This window comes from Microcebus murinus, chromosome X (genome assembly GCF_040939455.1).
Source record: "Microcebus murinus isolate Inina chromosome X, M.murinus_Inina_mat1.0, whole genome shotgun sequence".
Taxonomy (NCBI): domain Eukaryota; kingdom Metazoa; phylum Chordata; class Mammalia; order Primates; family Cheirogaleidae; genus Microcebus; species Microcebus murinus.
In genome coordinates, this window is record NC_134136.1 from 112,519,514 (window position 1) to 112,542,879 (window position 23,366).

At 42.9% G+C, this 23,366-nt stretch overlaps 1 protein-coding gene across 2 annotated transcripts in view; it reads right to left on the minus strand.

Annotated features, from left to right (window-relative positions):
- The window catches only part of SRPX (sushi repeat containing protein X-linked), a 79,106-nt gene extending 58,104 nt beyond the window's left edge, over nt 1-21,002 (minus strand). For both annotated transcript variants that reach the window (XM_012736675.2, XM_012736674.2), the window contains exon 1: nt 20,788-21,002. In XM_012736675.2, the coding sequence (XP_012592129.2) occupies nt 20,788-20,878 (91 nt within the window). In that variant the 5' untranslated portion in view covers nt 20,879-21,002. The remainder of the gene's footprint in view (nt 1-20,787) is intronic.
- Between the last annotated feature and the right edge of the window lie 2,364 nt (nt 21,003-23,366).

Here is a 23,366-nt window from a genome sequence, read left to right on the forward strand (position 1 = left end):
ACATATTTATGGGATACAGAGTGATATTTTGATATGTGTATACAATGTGTAATGATCAAATCAGGGTAATTAGCATATCCATCACCTCTAATATTTAACACTTGGGGCCACATTTTGAAAAGGACAGATACACTGGAAGATGCTAGAAAGAAAAACCATAAAGTGACCAATATGGGCTAGCTTTCATAACAAACAAATAAGTAAACAAATAAATAAAAAGTTTGTTGAATGGGAAAGAACCTTTAGATTTGTATCACAAAAAAAAATTAGACTAAAGGAAATAGAATCCCTGTGCTCTGATTTCTCAATGGCTGTCACATGGATAAAAATAGAGAAAGAGAGACTTATCCTGTGCAGTTGCAAAAGTCAGAAATGAGGACACTGACTTGAAGTTAAGCAGAGTTGGTTTCAACCTATTTGAGGCAGGATTTTCTAAGGCTTCGAGAAAATCTTGAGATACCATCAAAGCTTACTGAAGCCGAAAGTGTTCTCATGAGGCTGAAGGATGCTGGCAAGGCAGGTGAGATGGGGGAGTCCTGCACTGGGGAGTAGAGTGGAGTTCTAAGACTCTTTCCAAGGTTAAGATTCCGTGGTTCTGTGAAATTGTAATACCAAATAATGTCTCACACACAGACACTAGATCAACTTTTATGTCATGGAAAAGCAATCTTTGCGGAGAGAGTGGTGGACAGAAACATGGAGGAGGAGGTGAAACAAGACTCTAAAAGTAAGAGAGAGAAATAATAAAAAGGCAGAGTGATGAATGCCCAGAAAAAATCATTTCCTCAGCCCTGGAGAGGAAGGAAGGATCTATGGCTTTCAATCCACTGATGGTCACAAACTCGGGTTCCTGATTCTTCCCCTGCTGTAAAAGAAATGTGGGAGGTGGAAGACAGAAGCCTTAGAGAATACTAATTTCCTGTGTCTCCGATTCAATTCAAAGAGAGAAACAAGAAGTGTCAGTGCTGTCATTTAGAAAATAAGCTCCAGGCTCTTTATCACACATATTGTTGGAGCCTCAGAGGACAGACATGCAGGGAAACTATGAGTCTAGATGTGCCCTGGCTTGTTAAATGCACTCACAGTGAATATTAAACAAGTAAACACCCTGGGATGGGGGCCAAGATCACTGCATGATTATTGCTGTGATTGTGGGCTATGGTAAATGCCTCTTTTTAAATAGGATTCTGTAACACTGATGATACAAACATAAGGCAGGTGCCAGGAAGCAAAGGTATTGTGGAGAGCAGAATAAAAGGACTTTAAGAGGAAAATGAATTTTAAAGATCGATAAAAGAGGTGACTGATTGAATAATAAAGGACATTACTGGAATATTAAGTTCTGGGGCCCAAGTAAAAATCAGGGATCATGCCATAAGCCACTTGTCTCCTCTTACACACTTTTCTCAACCTGCCCACCATTAGAGTTATCTTTCTTTCGTATACTTTTTATAAACGTTTTATTTTTTAAAAAGTACACAATTCAATGAATTATCACAAACTAACCCACCCATGTAAACAATAGTCAGATCAAGAAATGGAACACAACTAGAATCCTGCCCCTATCCTGCCTTCTAACATCACAAGTTGGTTTTCTTTCATATAAAGTATTGAAAGAAAGTTGTGAGTGGATTAAAAACTCTGTGTGTTACCTTCAGAAGTGATATTCTGGGAATAGCATAGAGTCTTTATAGAAGACTAGGAGTAAATTGACTAGGAGTAAATCAATGGAGTTGGATGCTATGAATCCTCATGATCCACTGTGAGTTTTTAATCCACTCACAACTTTCTTTCAATACCTTATATGAAAGAAAAATCACCTTGTGATGTTAGAAGTTAGGATAGGGGCAGGATTCTGGTTGTGTGACTATTGTCAGATCAAGAATCCTCTGATCTGCTACTAGGTAGCCATGTGACTTTGGCCAGCCCCACCATCATTCAGTTGCCTTAGTTTCTTTCTGTTTAAACATGAAATTGATGTATTATATTGAATATTTTTAAAATTAAGATGTAGGCACTGTATCAGAGGGAAAGACTTGATTTCAAGATTGTGAGAAGGTTATAGATGAGGAGAGAGAAAAGATTAATGAAATGACAGAGTAGCTGGAGAAAAGGAGAGAGGGTTTCAGATGCCAGGGTTGGATGCTTTAGCAGAAAGCAGTATGACCCCATTTTAGACTTCAGTCATGATTGGTTCAAAAGAGAAGACTTCAAAAAAGCCCATTAAATTGGAGGATTTGGTGTTTGTTGATATTTTGAACAGAACATGGATATTAACACAAATGTTGTTTTCCAAACCTCAGCCCTCACTGGAACTATTCAGTTCTAATTCCAGATGCCTGCTCAAAATAAGAATGTGTGGCTGGTTCACTTGTGATTAGAAATAGCTTAGATGGAGTAGGAAGTTGAGCCAAATACCTGAGCCAAGGCTGCCTTGTCCCATGACTTATGTGGCTCATGGGTCTACTGCTCAAAGTGGCTCATAGGTCTGACTACACTGGGAAATAAACCATAAGACCACTTCCCACTTTTTACATTGTGACTTTTTCTTCTCTCATCCTAGTAAATATATTTTTTGTAAAGCCGAAGATTTGGAAACCTTTCCAATGATAAAGATTCCAATCATTTCTCTAAACTGTAATATTTATAAAACCTTGTGCAAAAGACTTTTTATCATCTGAAATAAATTCAAGAGATATTTATCAAGATCTAACAATAATCTTGGCACCACAATTCACAAAAAGTAGTAAAGAAAGAAAGGAAGGAAAAGTGAATGAAAGCAAGAAGGAAGGGAGAAAGAAAATCCCCTTTTGGCTCCCATGAAAAGGATAATGTAACATTAAAAAACAAGTCACAAGATTCCAGTTTGGGGTAAAATGGAGTAATCATACTTTCCACCCTGTCTTTCCTACTGAATGCAGTTGAAAACCCCAAGAAAATACCTTGAACAGCTATTTGATGACTCTGAAAAGTAAACAAACATTAGCAGGCAAACTGGAGAAGACGACAGAATTTGAAGTACCACTGAATTGCTAGTGACCTTCCCATTTTTCCTCCAGTATCCTCTGGACTAGACTCAAGTCAGAATAAACACAGAAGTAGACACTGGGTGCAGAAATAATTCAAGCAGAAGCCCTCCACCCCTCACTCTAAGAGTGGGAAGGGGACTTATAATGCTTTAGGGAGAATGGAGAAACTACCCAAACTCACCCAATATGAAATAGATAATCTTACTAAACAGAAATCTCCAGGCCCAGATGATTACACTGGTGAATTCTACCAAATATTTAAAGAATAAATAATACCAATTCTACAGAATAGCTTCCACAAAATGGAAGGGGAAGGAACATGTCCCAAGACATTTTATAAGGCCAGCATTACACTGATGCCAAAACCAGACAAAATATTACATAAAAATAAAACTACAAGAAAATAGCCATCATGAACACAGATGCAAAAATACTCAACAAAATATTACCCAATAAAACCCAGCAATACATAAAAATAATAATATATCAACACCCAAATGGTATATATCCTGAGAATGTGAATCTGGCTTAATATTTAAAACTCAATGAATCAGTGCAGCCCACAACATTAACAGACTAATGAAGAAAATCCACATGACCATATCAAATTGATGTGGAAAAAACATTTAACAAAATTTAACATCCATTCATGATAAAAACTTACAGCACACTAGAAAGAGGAAAGAACTCCCTCAACCTGATAAAGAGATCTACAGAAAGCCTACAATTAACATCATACTTCATTGCGAAAGACTGATGTACTTCTCCCTAAGATTGGGAACAACACAATGATGTCCATTCTCACTACTCTTATTCAGTATTATACTGGTAGTCATAGCCAATGTGATAAGACAAGAAAGAAATAAAAGATATGAAGATCAGAAAGGAAGAAATAAACCTGTCCCTATTCACATATGACATGATTGTCTATGTTTTAATAGAAAATCCCAAAGAATCTACAAAATAACTCCTGAGGTTAGCAAGATCACAAGATACAAAGTCAAAACACCAAAATCAATTGTATTTCTATATGATAGCCATGAACCATTAGAGAGTGAAATCAAGGAAAAATATATTTCCGGTAGCTCCAGAAAAGAAATATTTAGTTATAAATCTAACAAAACATATACTGGATCTGTATGCTGAAAATTACAAAATGCTCATGAAAGAAATCAAATGAGACCTAAATAAATGTGTCATGGATCGGAAGATTCAAATATTAAAGATGTCAGATCTCCCCAAATTGATTAATAGATTTAACATAATTCCAATCAGAATGTGAGCAAGATCTTTTGTAGATACAGAGAAGCTCGTTTTAAAATTTATATGGAATTTATAGCCAAAACAATTTTGGAAAAGAAGAATTAAGTTGGAGAAATCACACTAATCAATTTTAAGACATATTAGAAAGCTACAGTAATCAAGACAGTATTGATATTAGTGAAAGGATAAGCACATAGATCAATGGATCAGAATAAATAACCCAGAAACAGATCTGCATAAAAATTGGCAACTAATTTTTGAAAAGAATACAAAAGCACCTCAGTAGAATTTATTACATGGTAAATATACCTAAAGTATAAAGGTGTTTTTTAAAACTGTGTGTGTTCTTCTTACAGTTTTTTTTTATTATTCCAGGAATTTCAGGAATGTAATATGTGTAAAGAGGGGCCTTTGGGATTCACAAAAATATAAAATTATTTGGGACACTGCAGCTGTTCATCTAAGCTTCTTTTTTCCAAATTTAGAAACTAGATGAAAAATGTTCTGTTACTTCCTTCTCACATAATCAGTATCCTTATTAAACACTCAGCATTGAATTTAATATTAGGTCCTAGAGAAAAAATAATATATGATAATATAAAATAATACATTTCAAACTTTACCATAGATTATAAATGGATTCAAAGAAAAACTGAAGGTCAAAGTAAATCTCTTACATATCAATGGTACCATGGAACACTAAAGCCCTTTGGTTACGGGGGCCCAAATGATGCAAGTTCCTTGAAATGAAAGGATGTCAGACAACTTGAGGGCAGAACAAGAAGGCAGTGGGAAATTGTTTTAGGGATCCCTAAAAACCAGACTGGCTTGGAAAAGCATGGTGGGAGACACCCACGTCCACTTGAGCTTACGGTAAATGATCTGCCTCAAATTGCTAGTGGCCAGTGGTTATTTAAGTCATGGCTAGCAATTTGTGGGTGTCTGTCACATAAAGTCCAGTGAGAGACACAGAGAAAATGGCTACTCAGCCCTCTACAAGGAGTAGAAATGTGTGCAAGTTGTTTTGTGGGAGGTAGTATAACCATACCTTATATTCACACTGTACATTACAAATCACTTCCCTAGGAGAGCAGGTGGCTTTGCTCACATTTGGCAGATGAAAGCAGAAGTTAAGTTGGCTGAGTTCACCCAGTTAGCAGATGGATAATGATATTGAGCTTCTTTTCATATATCTTCTTTGGTTTAAGTGTTCATTCACATATGTTGCCCATTTTAAAAGTTGAGTTGCTTGCTTTCTTGTTAATGAGTTTAGAGAATTCTTTGTATATTTGTCTTTTCAATCACTTGATAATGTCCTTGGAAGAGTAGAAATTTTTAATTTGGATGAAGTATGATTTAGCCATTATATCTTTTATAGGCCATACTTTTGGTGTCATATGTAAGAAATCTTTACCTAATTCAAGCTCAGAAATATTTTCTTCTGTTATTATCAGGAAATTTTATAATTATAGATTTTATATTTGGGTCTACGATCTATTTTGAGTTAATTTTTGTTTAATAAACTCTTTGCCTTTGATGAAAGGAAGAGAGAGAACTCAGGGGGAGTGGGTTAGGGAGGTGATGCTACTACCAGTAAGCATTGGGAAATGAACATTGGATATTCCCAAGGGCTGCAGATTTACTCAGTTCTATTGATTTTCAATGAATCTGGGCATGCCACATTCTGTAGCTAAACAGGCTAATGCACTTGGCTAGCTAAACTGAGGTACAGCATTTAATCAAAATGTACCCAGCAAACATCCTGGAAAATTAAACTCCCATCTTTAATATGCCCTCCCAAACCAGCCCTGTAGTGGACTGCCTACAAAGTTGGCCACCAACAATTCCTCCTACCTTGCACATGCATAACACTTCTCCCATTAAGAGGTGGGAGTCTATCTACTACCACCATCACCCCAAATCTGGACCTGCCTTTGATTTGCTTTAACTAATAGAATATGACAGAAGATTCTGTGACAGCTCTGGGCCTCTGCCTTAAGTGTCCTGGCAGTGTTGGTTTTCATTCACTGGGAAGCCAGCTGCATGCAAAGAAGTCCATTTACGGCCGGACGTGGTGGCTCATCCCTGTAATCTTAGCGCTCTGGAAGGCCAAGGTGGGAGGATCGCTTGAGGTGAGGAGTTCGAGACCAGCCTGAGTAAGAGTGAGACCCCGTCTCTACTAAAAATAGAAAGAAATTAGCTGGACAACTAAAAATATACAGAAAAAATTAGCTGGGCATGGTGGTGCATACCTGTAGTCCCAGCTAATCAGGAGGCTGAGGCAGGAGGATCACTTGAGCCCAGGAGTTTGAGGTTGCTGTGAGCTAGACTGATGCCCTGGCACTCTAGCCCAGGCAACAGAGTGAGACTCTGTCTCAAAACAAAATAAAAAATAAAAATCCATTTACCCTGCTGGAGAGAAAGGTAACATGGAGAGACGGAGAAGAGCTAGATAATGGGAAACTGCAGAGAAGTAGAGAGAGAGGCTGGCCATCCCAGCCATCCAGTCAACCCAGATAAAGTACCAAACAGGTGAGTGGAGCCAACTTGGATCTTCCAGCCCCAGATGAACTGCCCCAGCCAACACCATAAGGACAAGAGATGAGCTATACACCTGAGCCCTACCCAAACTGCAGAATCATGAGCAAATAGTTGTTGATGATTTAAGCCACTAAATTTTGGAGTGGTTTCTTATACAGCAATAAAGAAGTGAAACAATCCCCAAGGTTCCATCACAGAAGTCCCCCTTATAGTCCATTCACTGACCTAGATAGCTCTATTCAGCAGGAATCAATTCAGTAGAAAGAACTTTGGATCAGAAACTAAAATCCTGGGTTAAGTTCCAGCTTAGCTGTTGTCTGTGTGAGTTCCCTCAAAAGCAGGCCCTAAGACAAGGTACAAGTAGTTGATTTGGAAGGTGATCCCAGGAAGCACAGTGATGAATTGGCGAAGAGACAAAGAGAAGTAGAGAAAGACAAAAAGGGCTCACTGGGTACCTGATGTGGGTCACTGCTGTGGGCAACTAGAGCTCCACCTTACTTTTCCTCTCTTATACCCAAATACCACCCTTATGTAACTTCTTCCCATTAAGCATACTCTTTAATGTCCATTTTAACTTGATTTCATTAAGGAAAAAACATGGCCATGGAGTAGGTGGCTGATAAGAGAATGATTCCTGCCAAACATGAGCTTTCAAAGATAGCCTTGCTTCTACTGCTGTTTCACCAAAGACAATATTCCACCTCTATTCAAATATTTTCGCACAGGACCCCAAAAGGAAGACTCTAGACAGAGTCTATGGCACCCATAGTCTCAGGCACTCTGCCTTTAAATAGCCAAGATAGTTAAGACAGCATGTGATTTGTGAAATGTTACTTTTGGCTCTATTTTATAGAGCCAACAAAGAGTTAAAAGGATAACTTTATAAATGAAGGCATCACTCTGGTCCAAGGAAAAACCAATATTTTCTCCAATTTAGTCTCCTCCTATTGTTTAATATTATGAAGAGCCAAAGTGTGTCCCTGCCCAGAGCCTAGAGCTGGCAGAGAAAAGAAGCAGGAAAAAGAAAGGCACCTAAATCTGAGGTCAGCCCAAAACAGGGCTCAACAAATGCCAATTGTTGTTCCCACCAAGGGGCATTCCCCAAGGCCTGGAATCTGATGGTCCCCATTCAACACCAACAGGTGAAAAGAGGACTAGCTTTTAGAGTAAAACCAGACAGCAGAACAAAAGCAATTTGTGATGTGGCATGTGGTCCTCCAAATGCTTAACTGTTCTCCACAGAGCTCAACTGAGACACAGGGAAGAGATTTGTTCTGTGAAGTTTGGATTCAGTTGAGAGGTCACACTTGGGGATCTGGAGGGCCACATGTGGCCTTGAAGCTGCAGGTTCCGCAGCCCTGACTGGCTGAGGTCCTGTGGCATCAGAAAGCTGCAGAATGTGGAAAGAAAATACTGAGCAGCAGGAAAAGAGCTCTCTCTGGTATTACATTCACATTTGGGGACCATCAAATTTCTTCTGTTTCCTGGCAAATGAGATGAGTCCATTTCTTTACAGTTCTGTTCAGAAGGCAAAAGCAAATCAAGAATCCATCCATCCACATCAGGATGGAGGTTTCACCCCCATTTCAAAAGTCAGGACAAAGGTCTAGGCACAACTATTTCAAAGGTACACTCATGATATGAATACCTTCACAGGAGAACACTCTGCAAACACTTAAAACAGTGTTTCTCAATATGGGCACTATGAGTGTTTTGTTGGGGGCAATTCTTTATTGTGTAAGTCTGTCATGCACATTAAAAGGTTTTTAGCACTCCTAGCCTGGGCCCACTAAATGCCAGGAAGGCCCTTTCTCCATCACTGTGACAACCAAAATCACCACCACGTATGTCCAAGTATCCTGTAGGGGACTGGTGATGGCACAGAAATGTAATGAAGATCTTTTTTCAGTGAAGAAAGTAAGTTGCAGAACTTTCTTAAACCCATTTATGCCCTGTCCACATATATCTTTGTGGATTTTTTTTTCTTTATAGTTGAGGGAAACATATATGGTAAAGTACACAAATTGTAGGTATACATAGCTCAATACATTTTTATATATGAAGATATCCATGAAACCCCCACCCAGATCAAGATACAGAACACTTCTGTCACTCTAGAAGACTCCCTGGTGGCCCATACCATTGGCTACCCCTTAAAGACAGCCACTAATCTGACTTTTAACACCATGGACTAGTTTTTGCACGTTCTTGTTTAATTTCACAGAAACGAAATTGTCCTATGAACTCTTTTGTGTCTGGCTTCTTTCACTCTACATTATGTCTGCAAGATTCCTCTCTGTTGTTGCATGTGGCAATGCATTCTTTTTCACCTTTTTTGTTTCTTTAACAATCACATGCATAAAAATATATAGAAGTTTATATCAAACTATTAAGAGTGGCAACTTCAGAAAAAGAAAAAAGAGAATGGAGTCAGGAGAAAAATGCAGGAGAGGAGCTGCTTTTAACTTTTTATGCCTGTTTGAATATTTTCATAATGAACAGGTTTTATGTTTATAATTTTTAAATCATTCATCATAGGACAGTTTCAGCTCATCTGCAATATCAAAGAGGTCATTTTAAAGATATGCATAACTATTTAGACCACTGGGCCAAGCAAAGTAAACTATAACATAAGAGTTCTATTTTCTGACCCCAAAGAGGTATAGAAATAGAAGTTGCCAGTCGTCTCTTCTATATTTGCTGAAAATCAAGGTTTGGTTGGCTTTCTCATCCCTTGTTCCCCTCTGTTATCCTCAGCACCCAACCCATGGAGGAAGTAAAATAACTTAGGGGTTCCTCACACCTTATCCTCAAGCCTCAATGTCACTGGGACTTTGAAACTAAGTGACAACACAGCAATTACAGACCCTCTGAGAGCACACAATGAAAAGTGTTCACATGAAGTCCCAAGGCTGTGACACCACTGACCCTGACAGACAATGGCAAAGGAAGAAGTTCTGGAATAAAAGAGAGTGAACTGAGCTTTCAGAAGGGAGACACAACTGTCTTGTGCAGACAGCCACTGTCTGGGGACTTTAGCCTCCCTCTGATCTGAATGCATCCTGAGGCTTTCCCATGGAGAGGAAGGTCACTCATTGTGAGCTAGGGCAGCAGTGAAAGCCATCTGGACTTTGCTGGCCTGGAAAGATGAATTTGAAATTTGGATGAGGAAATTTTGCAGAGGAGAGTATTCTGAAAAGAGGCAATGTGTAGAGGAGAGAGAAACATCTCAAGGGCTATTCCCCAGTTTTATTCACATTTTAATACACAAAAAAATATTTTAAAGAACACATGTTTGCAACAGTCAAGAGGGTGGTTTTCAATTTGAGGAAACTTCTTTTAACCAAGTATGCACATAACTGCTTACAGGGACAGATGTGGGACATATGATGCTACCCAAAGTTTGTTTTTTTTGTTCTTTCCCTTCTCCACCCCCCTAAGCCTGCAGTGGTCACTGCCACCAGCAAATGCTTCAGGAAATTTAATGTCATGTTCCCAAATGTCCTTTCCTGAAACCAAAAACACAGTTTTCATTAAAAACAACAAACATGAAGCACTAGTCTAATGAGATGCTCAGAGAAAACAATTTGGAAATGTCCATACCAGTGCTTCTCATCCTCAAGTGTGCATCAGAATCACTGAGAAGTTCTGTTAAAACACAGATTGCTAAGTCCAACTTCTCCCATGCCCAGCTTCTGATTCAGTAGCTCTGGGGTGAGGCCTGAGAACGTATATATCTAATAAGTTCCCAGGTGATGCTCCTACTGTTACTGCTGATCTGCAGACCACACTTTGAGATTCTGTGGTCCTCACTGTTCCTCCCTGTCCTCTCTCAGAGATTAACAAGGTACACTAGTATGTCAATGACCTTGAGCAGTCTTGCAATAAAGAAATGTCCTTATCTTAGCATTCCCCAATTTCATTACAATGTATCCTGCTGCTCATAGAACATCTGTGAGCCTCTCTGGAAAGTGGTGCTTCAAGGAAGGGGATAGGAGGTGGTAGAAGGCTGTGGGCCATATCACGTAGTAGGTTCCTGGCAGGGCAGCAGATCTGGAAAGACCAGAGCCTGCTGCCCAGAAATCCAGACAGCATCAAGGAAGTCTGCCAGCAGGTAACAAAGACCAGTCCATCTCCAGCCTCAAATTAGGACACAGGGTCTTAGCCAAGATTTGGTAAGAGTAAAACAGGGACCTAGTTTTCAAAGGGACTAAGATATCAGGATGTTACCAAGCCTCAAGCCTAGAGCATGAAACACCCAGTTATGTGTCAGATAAATTAACAGTACAGTATACAATGATAGTTACAGCACGCTAGCCGGGACCTCCAAGATAAGTCCTGAGCTGAGCCTCATGGTGGGGAAGAAGCAGCCCCAAACACCTAGGAATCCTAAAGGTACATTCTGATCTCATAGGTCTGAGAAGGCATTCAAGACTCTACATTTCTATAAAGCTCCCAGGGGAGGCTGGTTCTCAAACCACACTTTGAGTAGGAAGGCCTTGGATTAGGGGTTGGCAAAGTTTTTCTGTTAAAAAAAAGTCTTTCAGCTTTACAGGCCATATAGTCTCTGTCACAACTACTCAACTCATCAAGTAGTGGTAGACGCTACCCAAACAAATGAACATGGCTGTGCTCCAATGACACTGAAATTTGAAATTTATATCAGTCTTCTTCTTCTATTGATTTTTCCAACCAGTTTTTTTGAAACCATTCTTAGCTCAGCTGATCATATAAAAACAGGTAATGGGCCATGTTCGGTATGCCTAGACTCAGTTTGCAGAACCCTACCCTAGATTACCGGTCCCTATCCAAGATCTTCCAGAACAAACTATATAGCAGTTGGGCCAGGGAAACCTCATTTCATCAGACTCGCCTAGTGATCCTAATTCAGCCTGTCCCAACAACATTGCTGGGTCAGGAATCACTTACTCACCCAACCCTCTGAAAGGGTGAGAGGCCCCCTTTAAGTGCTGTTAACAGTTCAATCTTTCTGATTTGCCCAATTCATGGAGCTTGAGGGGCTTAATCTGAGGAGCTGGGTGTACAATCCTGACTACCCCACTGTCTGACTCTGACCCACATTCCAAGGTGCTACCTCCTCCCTAACCCCAGTGGCTTTGGTTTTTGGAATGAAGATAAGTAGTCCCTGTGTCTTTAAGGGTTGCTCAGTTCCAGGAATCCTCAGCACCAGGACAAGGTCTTGCCAGGGCGGCAGGAGCAGTCCTGATCACACTAGCCTGGTTTTCTTAAGGAGCTGAAGTTATTCATAAGGTACATCTTAGCTGCAGGGAAAAGCCATGCAGGAGCCCTGTTACCAATCAATCTGAATATGTGCTTTGCTGCTGTTTGAGGCTAGGCCAGGCAGGGGCTGCACTCTTGGCAGGAAGACTTAAAAGAAGATAAAGTCAAGGGCTGTCTAATGATGCATTTGTTTTTGAGTTAGAGAAGGGAGAAGAAATTTAAAGGCTGCGCATGCTTATCTCAGGAATGTCGGGGACTTAGGAAAGGAAGTCCAGAGGATTCAGGGATGAAGGCAAAGCCAACAGGAAATGGGGGAGGAGGGGAAGGGAGCCATGTGTGACAGTTATAAACAGGCAAGGCACCCTGTCTTGGCAAAGGGCTGAAGTCATTCATCAGACCAGTACTTCTCAAATTTTACCATGTATAACAATCATCAGAGGGGTCTTGTTAAAATGCAGATGCTTCAATAGGTTTTAGGTGGGGCCTGAGTTTCTGCCCCAGTCAAGGGTACACAGATGCTTCTGGTATGCAAACACAGCTTTTTGTTTTGTTCTCCTTTTACATAGTCACGAGCTATAAAAGAATATGGGGTCCATAGCTCTGTCCCATTTGGGGCTGAGCTGCTGACATCCAGGACTACAAATATGGTTATTCAGGGAGTTCCCTCCACCACAGCACTCAATGTTACCCCCACCAAATGAGCAAGTAGGGTCTCAAAACCAGCCTTCCCTCCACTCTCTAAGTCTTGGGTCTTGTCTGCCTCTATACTTTTCCTCCCATCCAAGTACTAACCAGGCCCGACCCTGCTTAGCTTCCAAGATCAGATGAGATCCGGCACATTCAGGGTGGTTTGGCAGTAGACTATAGTTTTCTTAATTAGCCCAAAGTCTATCTCCTGACCAAGCCCTATTCCCACAGATTTACATGTGTTCAGACAGGGCATTTTTTTCTAATTGACCCAAATGTGCTTTATGGGCTAGCAGTGGCCTTGCAGCCAGCAGTGAGAGGGGGGCAGGCACCATTGGCTGCCTCTTGCCAGTATTCTGCCACAGTTGAATCTTGAAAGCATTATGCTAAGTGAAAGAAGCCAGACACAAAAGGACAAATACTGTGTGGTTCCATTTTCATGGAAGGACAATAATAGGCAAATCTATAGAGACAGAAAGCAGCTTAGTGGTTGCCTAGGGCTGGGGATGGTGAGGGATTGAAGAGAAATGACTTAGAGGCTTGGGGTTTCTTTTAGAGGTAATGAAAATGTTCTAAAATTAATTGCAGTGACAGATACACAACTCTATGAATATGCTAAGACTATTAAATTGTATAGTTCACATGGGTGAATTGTATGGTAAGTGAATTATATCTCAATAAAACTGTTAAAATGTCATCACAAATTAGTTGAGGAATTCAAGGCAAGTGTGGTAGAGAGAAAGCATTTGGGACCCTGATGTTCACAAAAGGGGGCAAGGCCTGGGGCAGCAACTTCTCAGAACCCTTGAGAAATATGCAAGCAGCCCCATATATGAGACGTTGAGAGTACAGCCAAGTGTTGATGCAAAGAACAACAACCTGAGGTCCACCTTGGGCAGGGGCTCAGTGAGTGTGCAGTATGATTTGTTCTTGCTCGCCTATCACTGGTGCCCCACGAGTTGCCTAACTGTAGTGACTACTCAAAAATTGAATTCAATACATGCCTGTGGTAGAATGAAGGGAATTCTGCAGTTATTACACTGAGCTCTACTTCCAGCTCTGCTTATAACTCCCTGTGCGACCCCAGACAAAGCCCTTCACCTTGCTGAGCCTCAGAGGCTTCTCCCAAAAATGCATGAGAGTTACCATCTCAGGCATCCTCCCAGTTTGAGGTTGTACAGTTCCACAAATTAGGCAGGCCACACAGGGAAGCCTGGGTGTGGACAAGAGAAACCCCTACAGGAATCTAGATAGAGCCCGAGACACCCACCCAGAAGCTTAAGACTGGCCAGAGGTGTGCTCCCCAGCAAAGGTCATTACACGGACCCACTGAGGGTCCTTCCCAGGAGCCAGGTTCCTTGCTAGGCCATGTAGATACAAAAATGAACAAGACCCCACAACCTGCTCATGTGGCTGGGGGCATTGGAACCATGAAAAAGCAATGGTGAAACAATATGATTCTACCCCTTGGAGAATTCAGTTAAAATCTAAATCAAAACAGAATTTCAATGTTGGGCATTGAAAGGAACTGGAGCCTTGGTCTGACAAATGCTGACTCAGTAGCAACGTGTCTTCAGAGTTCCTATAAGGAATGGCCACTCTGAGGGCAGAGTCTAACAAGGTGGAGGACGTGACCACACTACCACTTCCTCACTACCCCACCATGGGCCTACCAAATCTTGGCTCAATTCTCACCCTGTGGCCCTCATTTAACCAGTGTTTTTGAAAAATCTTGGATCCCTAGGATTGTCAGGGGTTATTCAGCTCAGCCACCCACACACTAAGTGGCAGGCCAGGGTCATCCATTAGGGGATCCTGGGGTGCAATCGACATTGAAGAGATGCTCATTAAGCACAACTGGATGTACGTTGCAAACAGCCAGTGACAGCAAGGGAATCGAATTGCTGGTACATGAGACCCATCACACCACAGGCCATTGTAAGAGCAGGACAGAACTATGCAATGATATTTCAAGGCCAAGACAGGAAGTCTGTCCTTAAATTCTATGTTTGGATCTGTCTGACTATTACTCATAAAAAAAAAAAGTTTTAGGACCAATATACTCAATTTACAACCCCAAACCTCTGGGATGATCCAAGCCATTATGTCCAAACCCATTTATCTTCTCCCTAGAGAACAATACATAAAGAGGCATCCAGTATGAGCTAAGGATTACGGGTGAGTGAATCATTCAGCTCGGGAATGAGCGCTCCAGAGGTTTCTGAGGTCAGAGTGCGCCATGCATCCGTAAGATCCAGGTGCAACCAATTATCATCTGGAAAACTTGGGAGTTCAGCCGTGCTACCAACGATTTTTCTCTTGAGCAAGCTTTTTCTTTACATATTTTTCTGAAAATGCTGCCCCTAGAACTCCCTGGAGTTTCTAAGTCTCTTACAATAGTTTCCTAGGGTGCTTTGATATTTGAGAACATCAGCAATTAACTATGCCTGTCTGAACGAACAAATTTTCTCTGACATTTTGCTGTCTTGCATTCCTTTCTCTTTGGGAACTATCATCTTGGAAATTCTGGTTAAATCCTACAGGGATGTTTGAAATAGAATGTTGGATTCCCTGTCACAATTAATCCACAAATATTGACTGAAGGTCCTCCCCCAGGCTCCAGATATTGTGCTAAGTGGGGGTATAAGTTGCCAGCCCAGGCCTGAAGATCATTACAATTTATGATCGCAGCTGTTCTGTTTGGTGCTGCTTTTTAAATGAGAACTGGAAACTGTACACCTAATTGGACAGGCCACCTGCTCACTGGATCAATCAAAGTTTATCTACTTCAGTAATTTCATCTTACTTTGCATGTTGATTTTTGTGCCAATTCAGTGCACATTTTCTCATAGAATTCATGAAGATGATCTAGTGAGTAGTGGTTTTCAATTGGGAAAGGTCTTTCTCCCCAGAAAAAGGATACCCACAGATTTTTATCTCCAATATCAAAACAATTTTAGAGAAGCCCACTGGGCCCCAACTTTCACCTGCCTTGGTCCTTTAGCACCAACACCTCTGCATCAGCACATCTCAGCATCATTCTTTAATATCCAGGCCCAACATGGCTCTTCTCTGTGCTCCCAGGGCCTGTCAACCCATTTGTATTATAACATTTACCACCTGAAATGACTCTGCATCTATTTCTCCATAAGACAGAAAGCTACCAGAGAGAAGAAATTACATACCTTTTTCATCCTCGTCTCCCAACCACATAACTACTTCGTCATTCGGTATCCATTTTAAAAAGAAGTCTCTGGGTAGAGAGACTTCATTAGAGAAAGCAGAAACTAATTCTATTTCAGAACTGAATTCCAACTTCCCAGAAAAAGATTCAACCTTAAAAGACCACCTTTCAAATAACAAACGGCCCATAAAAGTTAGTAGCTAAAAAATCACACAGTCAAGAAGTGAGGGGCTGGCTTGAGAAACTCCCTACAACTGGAATTCACGAGAGATTATTATTCACACTGCAATCTTGGATGTGAATCTTTACCCTGGGTATTAACCATAAGTTGCCTGCTACAAATTTCATACTATGCTATAGCCTGGCAAAAGTAAACCTACTGTTTAAATTATCTCTTCACTTTCAATTACCAATTTCAGGTTGTGTTCTCTGAAAGGGGAATTGATGTAGCACACATATTTGCATTTACTAAGGAAACCATTCAACCACTTTGGAAGGGCCCAGAGCAAAGTGGCCAACAAAAATAATAAATGAAAACTCTAGCTTGTGACTGCAGTTAGTCTCTCATCTTACAGCCCCCAGCAGAGAAGGTGATTGCTTAAACAGAGGATATTCATGGATTTAAAAGCAACCTCTGTAGCCAGCAAGCCATAGTTTCTATGTATGTAGATTCACAGTGGTACAAAGCCCTGTTTACCTCTGCACATGTTTCTCTCAGCTCCTTTCCTATCCAATGGCCCATCACTGGAGTTACAGGGAACTGTCAATTCAACAAGCACAAACATCCACTAGGCACAATGTGCTCTGTTAGGCACCACAGGAAATGCAAATAAGGGTAAGACATAGCATAGCCCCTGCCTTCAAGGGCTCAGAATCTAGGAGGAGAAGTAAAAGAGTGCATACATTATTATATTGCATGGCATGTGTGATAAATACCACAAGAGAGACATGAAGTGAGTTAGACATGGGTGTTTAAAGGAAGGAAGATGGCTTCCCATTTGAGAAATTAATGGAAGGTTTCATCAAAGTGGGAGTATTGCTGGACGATGGGCACAATTTAGATAGACAAGTGGCTAGGGGGAGGCATTCCAGGTGCAGGAAGCAGCATCCTCCAAGAAGGAAAATGTGACTCAAGTTCAGTAAGGACAGGTAGTCTATTTTGGCCCAATTTTAGGAACTCAGGGGATTAGGACTGGAAAAATAGGCTGGAATCAAACTGTATAGCCCCCTGAAAGCAGCTGAGAACTGTCTACTTAACTTGAGAAAGAACAGGGAGCTGTTGCCTTAAGTTTGTGAGTAGGGAAGCAATGTGATAAAAATGATACAAAAGTAAATATACTTGAAATCATCTGGCATGAGAAAGTAAAATGAGTTAGAATGAGAGAGACCAAAAGAGAATGTTATGATAATAATCTAAACAAGAAGGGCTGCACTTTGATTATGGTGCAAGGACTGATGATGTGGGAAAGTTTGAAGATGGTGCTTTAAGGATGGTTTCTGGTGTCTCATTCAGCTCACAAATCTGTGAAATGAGAAGTAGTAACAACAGTACACTGTACTGAAAGTGTAGTCAATGAAGAAAATGCCAGATGAAAATGTTTCGGTCTTCCCAGCGGATTTCCTTTTTATTGGAGAGTAATTTTGTCAGCTGATTACATGTTTAAATACACATAGAAATTTCTAGTCTGTTTCTGGTGACACCTTAATTGTATATCCTGATCCAGGTGCTCAGTTCCTAATGCTTACCTCCAAATGTGGTATTCCAAAAGATGGCTTTGGCTGATGTAGTCTAGTTAGGCTTTTAGCAAACTTCACTTGGTTTTCCTGACTAGTGAAACCACCTACTTTACCAGTTTTCTCCAGATATAAGAAGATTTATGAAGCTTTTCTTAGAGGCTATGTTACTCATTCTCCATCTTCAGCCTTGTCTAAGGAAGGAGGTGGAGTGAACCTCCAAAATATTCCATGAAAATAAGGTTTCAAGAGTTCATTTAAGAACAGAACCAAAACTCTCATCTCTTTTTTTTTTATATTCTCATCTCTTATAACCATACAAACATAATCAAACACAGACAACTTTGCTACGAACTTTCCATGTGTTTCATGTGGGTTATTATAGACAATGCATCTTTGCTAGGCTGCAAAGAATAAATCAGAGGGCCAGGAAAGCTGCATCAAATTCAAAGATGGAAGAACTCCAGAGACATTCTAGGAGTGGGAATGGGAATGATTTATTCTCCATCTGACAGATTTGCTATTAAAGCTCAGATGGTTATATAATTGGGGTGATGATGGGGCCCTAGATCCTTATTTCCCTCTTTCAGAAGTTCCAGATTCAATGCCCCTTCACTTTCTTGCTTACTGGAAACATGATGTTCACTTGCTAAGAGAGTGCCTCTGAAATGATTTTTTAAAATTTGTCATCCAACACTTAGGGTAAACTCAGCTGATGTGATTGCCTCATCCATACCCATGTGCCTAGAAAGTTTCCACCTCCCCAGCCTTCTAAAATTTTTGGCTTGGAATGAAATCCCCTCCTCCAGATTAGACAGCCCCCAGTAGAGAACATTTTCTGAGAGATCCCATTGAGATGAGCTTCTCGAGCTGCTCCAATCAGCTTCAGCCCATTTGAGGTCTGAGCAGAGCCAGAGGGCAGGTCAGAAATCATTGGAGATGCACAGTGGCTCACAGCTGGGGGCAGCCTGCAGGCTGGCAGAGGGAGCCAGGAAAGCCAGGGACGGGTCCCAAAAGATGAGAGTAGTGAGTGTCCCAAATGGCAAACCCATGATATTGTGGGGGGCTGGGCCCTGGCAGCAAGCTATACTATCTGAGGGTAGAAGCTGAGACAAAAGAGAGGGGAGGGCAGGGGATAAGAGGGGAGGGAGATCAGAAGGAAAAGGAGAAAAGGCTCCTGCTGAGAAAGGCTCAACTAGAAGTTGGGGTTCTGTGGTAGCTCACAGGTGCCTCCCAATATGGTAGAAAGGCTGCCTCTAGCATCTCACCTTCTTCCACTGCTCTCCCAGGGCTACTTCTGGTCCACTTAATTAACTTCCTCTTCCCCCTTAGGTTCATTTTAACCTGACTTCTGCTAAAGGGGATGTGTGTGGTGGGCATTAACACGCTGTGGGAAAGGCAGTCCCTTGGCACTAAGGATAACATCTCCTTTCCACTTTGCCCTGAATCAGTTCCTACAAAACGGCTTAAAACTCACAAGAGACAGCTCAAAGGACAAATGTTCCTGTTTATTAATTTCCACAGTTGTTTTATTCATTCATTCGTTTGGGGATGTGCAGAGCATTTCCAGCAGCCATCCCGACATCTCCCAAGCATACTATCTGGGAATCCCCTATCCTTCTACCAGAACTCTGTAGGTTCATTTCTCAGAGCCCAGATTTAAACAACCCACAGTTTCGAATGCAAAACCAAATATTTGCACGTCCTATGGTACAAACCACCCTCTTTGCCATTAATACTAAATTAAAATGCATCCATGGATTTCCACTGCATTCTGCAGCAACAGGGATTCGTGGCACGCTGTCCTGCTTTCCTGAAGCTAATCTAAGACTTCAGGGTGAAGAAGTTAGCTGGAACTTTTTAAAGGGAATCTCCAAAGATTTTGCCCACACCATGAGAGCCCCAAGAAACACCAGGGTTTCCTTAGAGCTGTGGTCCCTAACCCCCTGGAGGCAGACCAGTTCTGGTCTGTGGCCTGTTAGGAATCAGGCCACACAGCAGGAGGTGAGCAGCTGGAGAGCTAGCGAAACTTCATCTATATTTTCAGCCGCTCCCTCCTGCTCACATCACCACCTGAGCTTTGCCTCCCGTCAGATCAGCAGCGGCAGTAGATTCTCATAGGAGCTCGAACCCTACTGTAAATTACGCATGCGAAGGATCGAGGTTGCGCACTCCTAAAGAGAATCCAATGCCTGATGATCTGAGGTGGAGCTGAGGTGGTGATGCTGGCGCTGAGGAGTGGCTGCAAATACAGATTATCATTAGCAGAGAGGTTTGACTGCACAATAAATATAATGCGCTTGAATCATCCTCAAACCATCCCTCCCCCGCCCCCAGTCCGTGGGAAAATTGTCTTCCATGAAACCCGTCCCTGGTGCCAAAAAGGTTGGGGACCGCTGCCTTAGAGGATAGGGACCACACCCTCCAGCAACAAGAAGCCTCACCCTGGGCCCAGCAGAGACAGGGCGCGTATCCCTCTTTCCCTGGAGCTAATCAAGTGCATGCCACATGTCACCACTCTCCAGCTGGCAAGTTTTCCTCAGAGCACAGACTTTCTCGGAATCCCCAGCAGGGGGGGTTAGGGGATGCGGGGGAGGCCTGCCCACGCTGTCCACTAGAGTCGCTCTCCCATGGCTCGTGCCCTGCGGCCCTAGGGGACGGCCTGGGACCTCGAGTACGAGGTGGTAGGGGCTTCCCCCAGAACAAGCTGCCAGCCTCCCAGGCCTTGGTCGTAAGCAACTGTGTGAGAGGCAAAATTCCGGGTGTGAGAAAGTAGCAAAGTAGCCTGCGGCCAAACTTTCTCTCCTAGCCTCTTAAGCCATCGAGAGTGTGATTGGAACCCTGGAACCCCGGAGGCAGAGGGTGCTCGGGTTCCCACCGCGGTGAGGGCACCCCGCTACTGGAGCTGGGACAGTTCATTCTCCCCTCCGCGTGCCCAGACGCCAGCCCCTCTCCTCGTCACCCCTCCCTAGGGCTGCGAAAGACAAGTTTTGCGCAAACAAAGCGCGGCCCCCCGCCCCACCCTCCGTCCCCAGCGAAGCGTCCCAGTGGCGGCTCCGGGGGTGTCCCTTGACTAGCTAGGGAGGCATCCCAGCCTCCCGCTCGTACCTGGGAAGCCGCGGCTCAGCGGGACACTCAGCAGCAGCAGCAGCAGCACAGGCGGCAGCAGCAGCGCGAGCCGGAGTGCGGGGCTCCCCATGGCGAGCCGACGCCTCGCTCAGCTGGGCAGCGCAGCGCGCTTGCAGGGGGCGGGAGGAGACCGAGGAGACCAAGGAGACCGCAGGGCTGCACTGTGAGCAGGCGAAGGCTGGGCTGGAAAACTCCTCCTCTCGCTTCTTTCCCTCCCTCCTTCTCGCCTGGGGCCTGCCCTCTTTCCTCCGCCTCCCTGGAAGACTGTGCGGTTTGGGGCTTAGACCCACCCACCCCCTCCTTCTGTGCCATCGCTTCTTCTGGAAACGAAGCTGTCGCCCCAGGGCCAGAGAGTGCGATGGACGTGCCCCAGCAAACTGAAATATAAGGTATCTCTCTCTGCTCCATTTGAGAGTCCTCTCACCCAGAACACACACTGGTGGCTCAACCACCTCGTAGATCCCCGGCATCTAGAACGATGCCATCTGCTCAGAAAAAGAAGGGGCAACCGAAGGAATCCAGAGTGACCTGCTTCGGGTGGATATTATGGCCACGTTCGCTGGTTCGACTCTCACGACCATGCCCCAAGTTCACTATTATTATGCCCACTTTATCCAAGAAGAAACTGACGCTTAAAAACTTGCCCAGGTTCAGCCAGTTACTGGCAGAGTGGGAACTGGAACTTAGATGTGTGGTTCTGCCGGCGCCAAAGTCCATACTACAGTTTTTTGTTTGTTTGTTTCTCTTTTGCAAAGAAATAAATCAAGGGCTGGACCGAGTGAGTGCTTCCTGTGCTTCGGGGTAGGATGGAGCTTCAGGTTCTCCTTCCAGGATCAGGGGATGGAAGGGCACGGGTACAGAAAGCTCCCCGTCTCACTCACAGGCTCCGAGGCCCAGCCATAGGTTCCTGCAGCCAGATACCCTCATTTCCTGGGTAGTTCTCAATCACCCCAAAGACACCAAGACCAGCCTGGAGCCTCCACCCAGTGGCCTGGCATCACTGGATCCTGGCATCAGGATAGGGTTTCTAAGCTGCCTGCAGGCTGGATCTGGTTTCTTTGAGGCATTTGAGAAAGCCTTTCACGGTTTTGGTTTTTTGGTTTTGTTTTGTTTTTGATCAACCAATAAGGCAGTACCTGCCCCCTTGCAGCCCCAATTGGAATATGGGGCATATTCCAATTGGGGCTGCTGCACTAGGTTATGCAATTTGGGCACTGCACAAAGGTGCCTGGAGGAAGGGGCAAGTGTGAACCAATATCCAGCCACTTCTGGGTTCACAGAGCCCTGTGTCTTGGCAAGGGCCACATCCACTGTAGAAGGGCACCTTTCTCTTTGCCACAGTGGCCTGGTCTGTTAGTGAGGCTGAGAGCCCTGGGAGCACTCACCCAGAAGGTTTTTGAATGTGTTTATCCAGAAGGGGTGCTGTTTCCCAATTCTCACAAAAGCCCCAAACTTGAACTTCCTTCTGTCTTATCCTTTCTAGCGCTTGGGAGAACTTTGCTCCATCTCTTGTGGGTTTCTCCACTGTTGCTACCCCCTCAGGGAGCCAACAACCCTTGGATAACCTCCCAGTCTAAGAAAGTGGAGGAGGTCACCATCCGACCAGACTCTCCAGGGAGTAGTTCTCAATCCTGTGTGTACACAGGTCACCCAGGGAGCTTCATTCCAGATCAGTGAAATCAGAAAATCAGAATCTTTAGGGATATAACCTAGAGTTTGACCAGATACATATTTTTGGCCCGGTCCCCTCTTCTCTCCTACTCAGTAGTATAAGTTTTAGAATAGGATTAATTCTAGACCAGAGTTTCTCAACCGGGAACTATTCACATTTGGGGCTGGAGAACTCTTTTTTGAGGAAGAAGACTGCCCCGTGCATTGAGGGATGTTTAGCAGCATCCCTGGTCTCTACACAAGAGATACCAGTAGCAACCCCCCACTCCCCAGTTGTAACAACCAAAAAATGTCTCCAGACATTGCCAGATATCCCCAGCTGAGAACCACTTTTCTAGGCCCATGAGCATGGACTATTGTGCACCCCAAATTCTAGGTCCAGGATGGCATGTCTAGCAACCTGGCTGTCCTATGTCACCTCTGAAGCAAGGTCTCCTCACAAAGACCAACACACATTCTATACTGGGGTGAGAAGGAACTTCTGGCTCTCTCCAAGTCTAGCTCTCACCTGAGTCTGGCTGAATTACAAGAAACCACCTGCTGTTAAGAGTTGCTCTCTGGCTTTTTTATGTCCTCACTGCAAAGAAATAATAAATGCATGAAGTTATGGTCATACTAAATACCCTGACTTGATCATTATACAATATATACGCATTGACACATCAAACTGTACTCCATGAATATGTACAATCACAAAATGTTGATTAAAAACTAAAAATAAAAAACAGCCAATCAAAAAATAAAAGATATGTGAAGAAAAATTTCAAATATATGTTTATAGAGCAAAATAACATTTGGTTTTTTCATTGTGTAAGGATATCTTGAAGTAGTGAGCCAAGCTCAGCTGCTGCTTGTAAACCAAAATAACCCTTTCATTTTTACCTAAC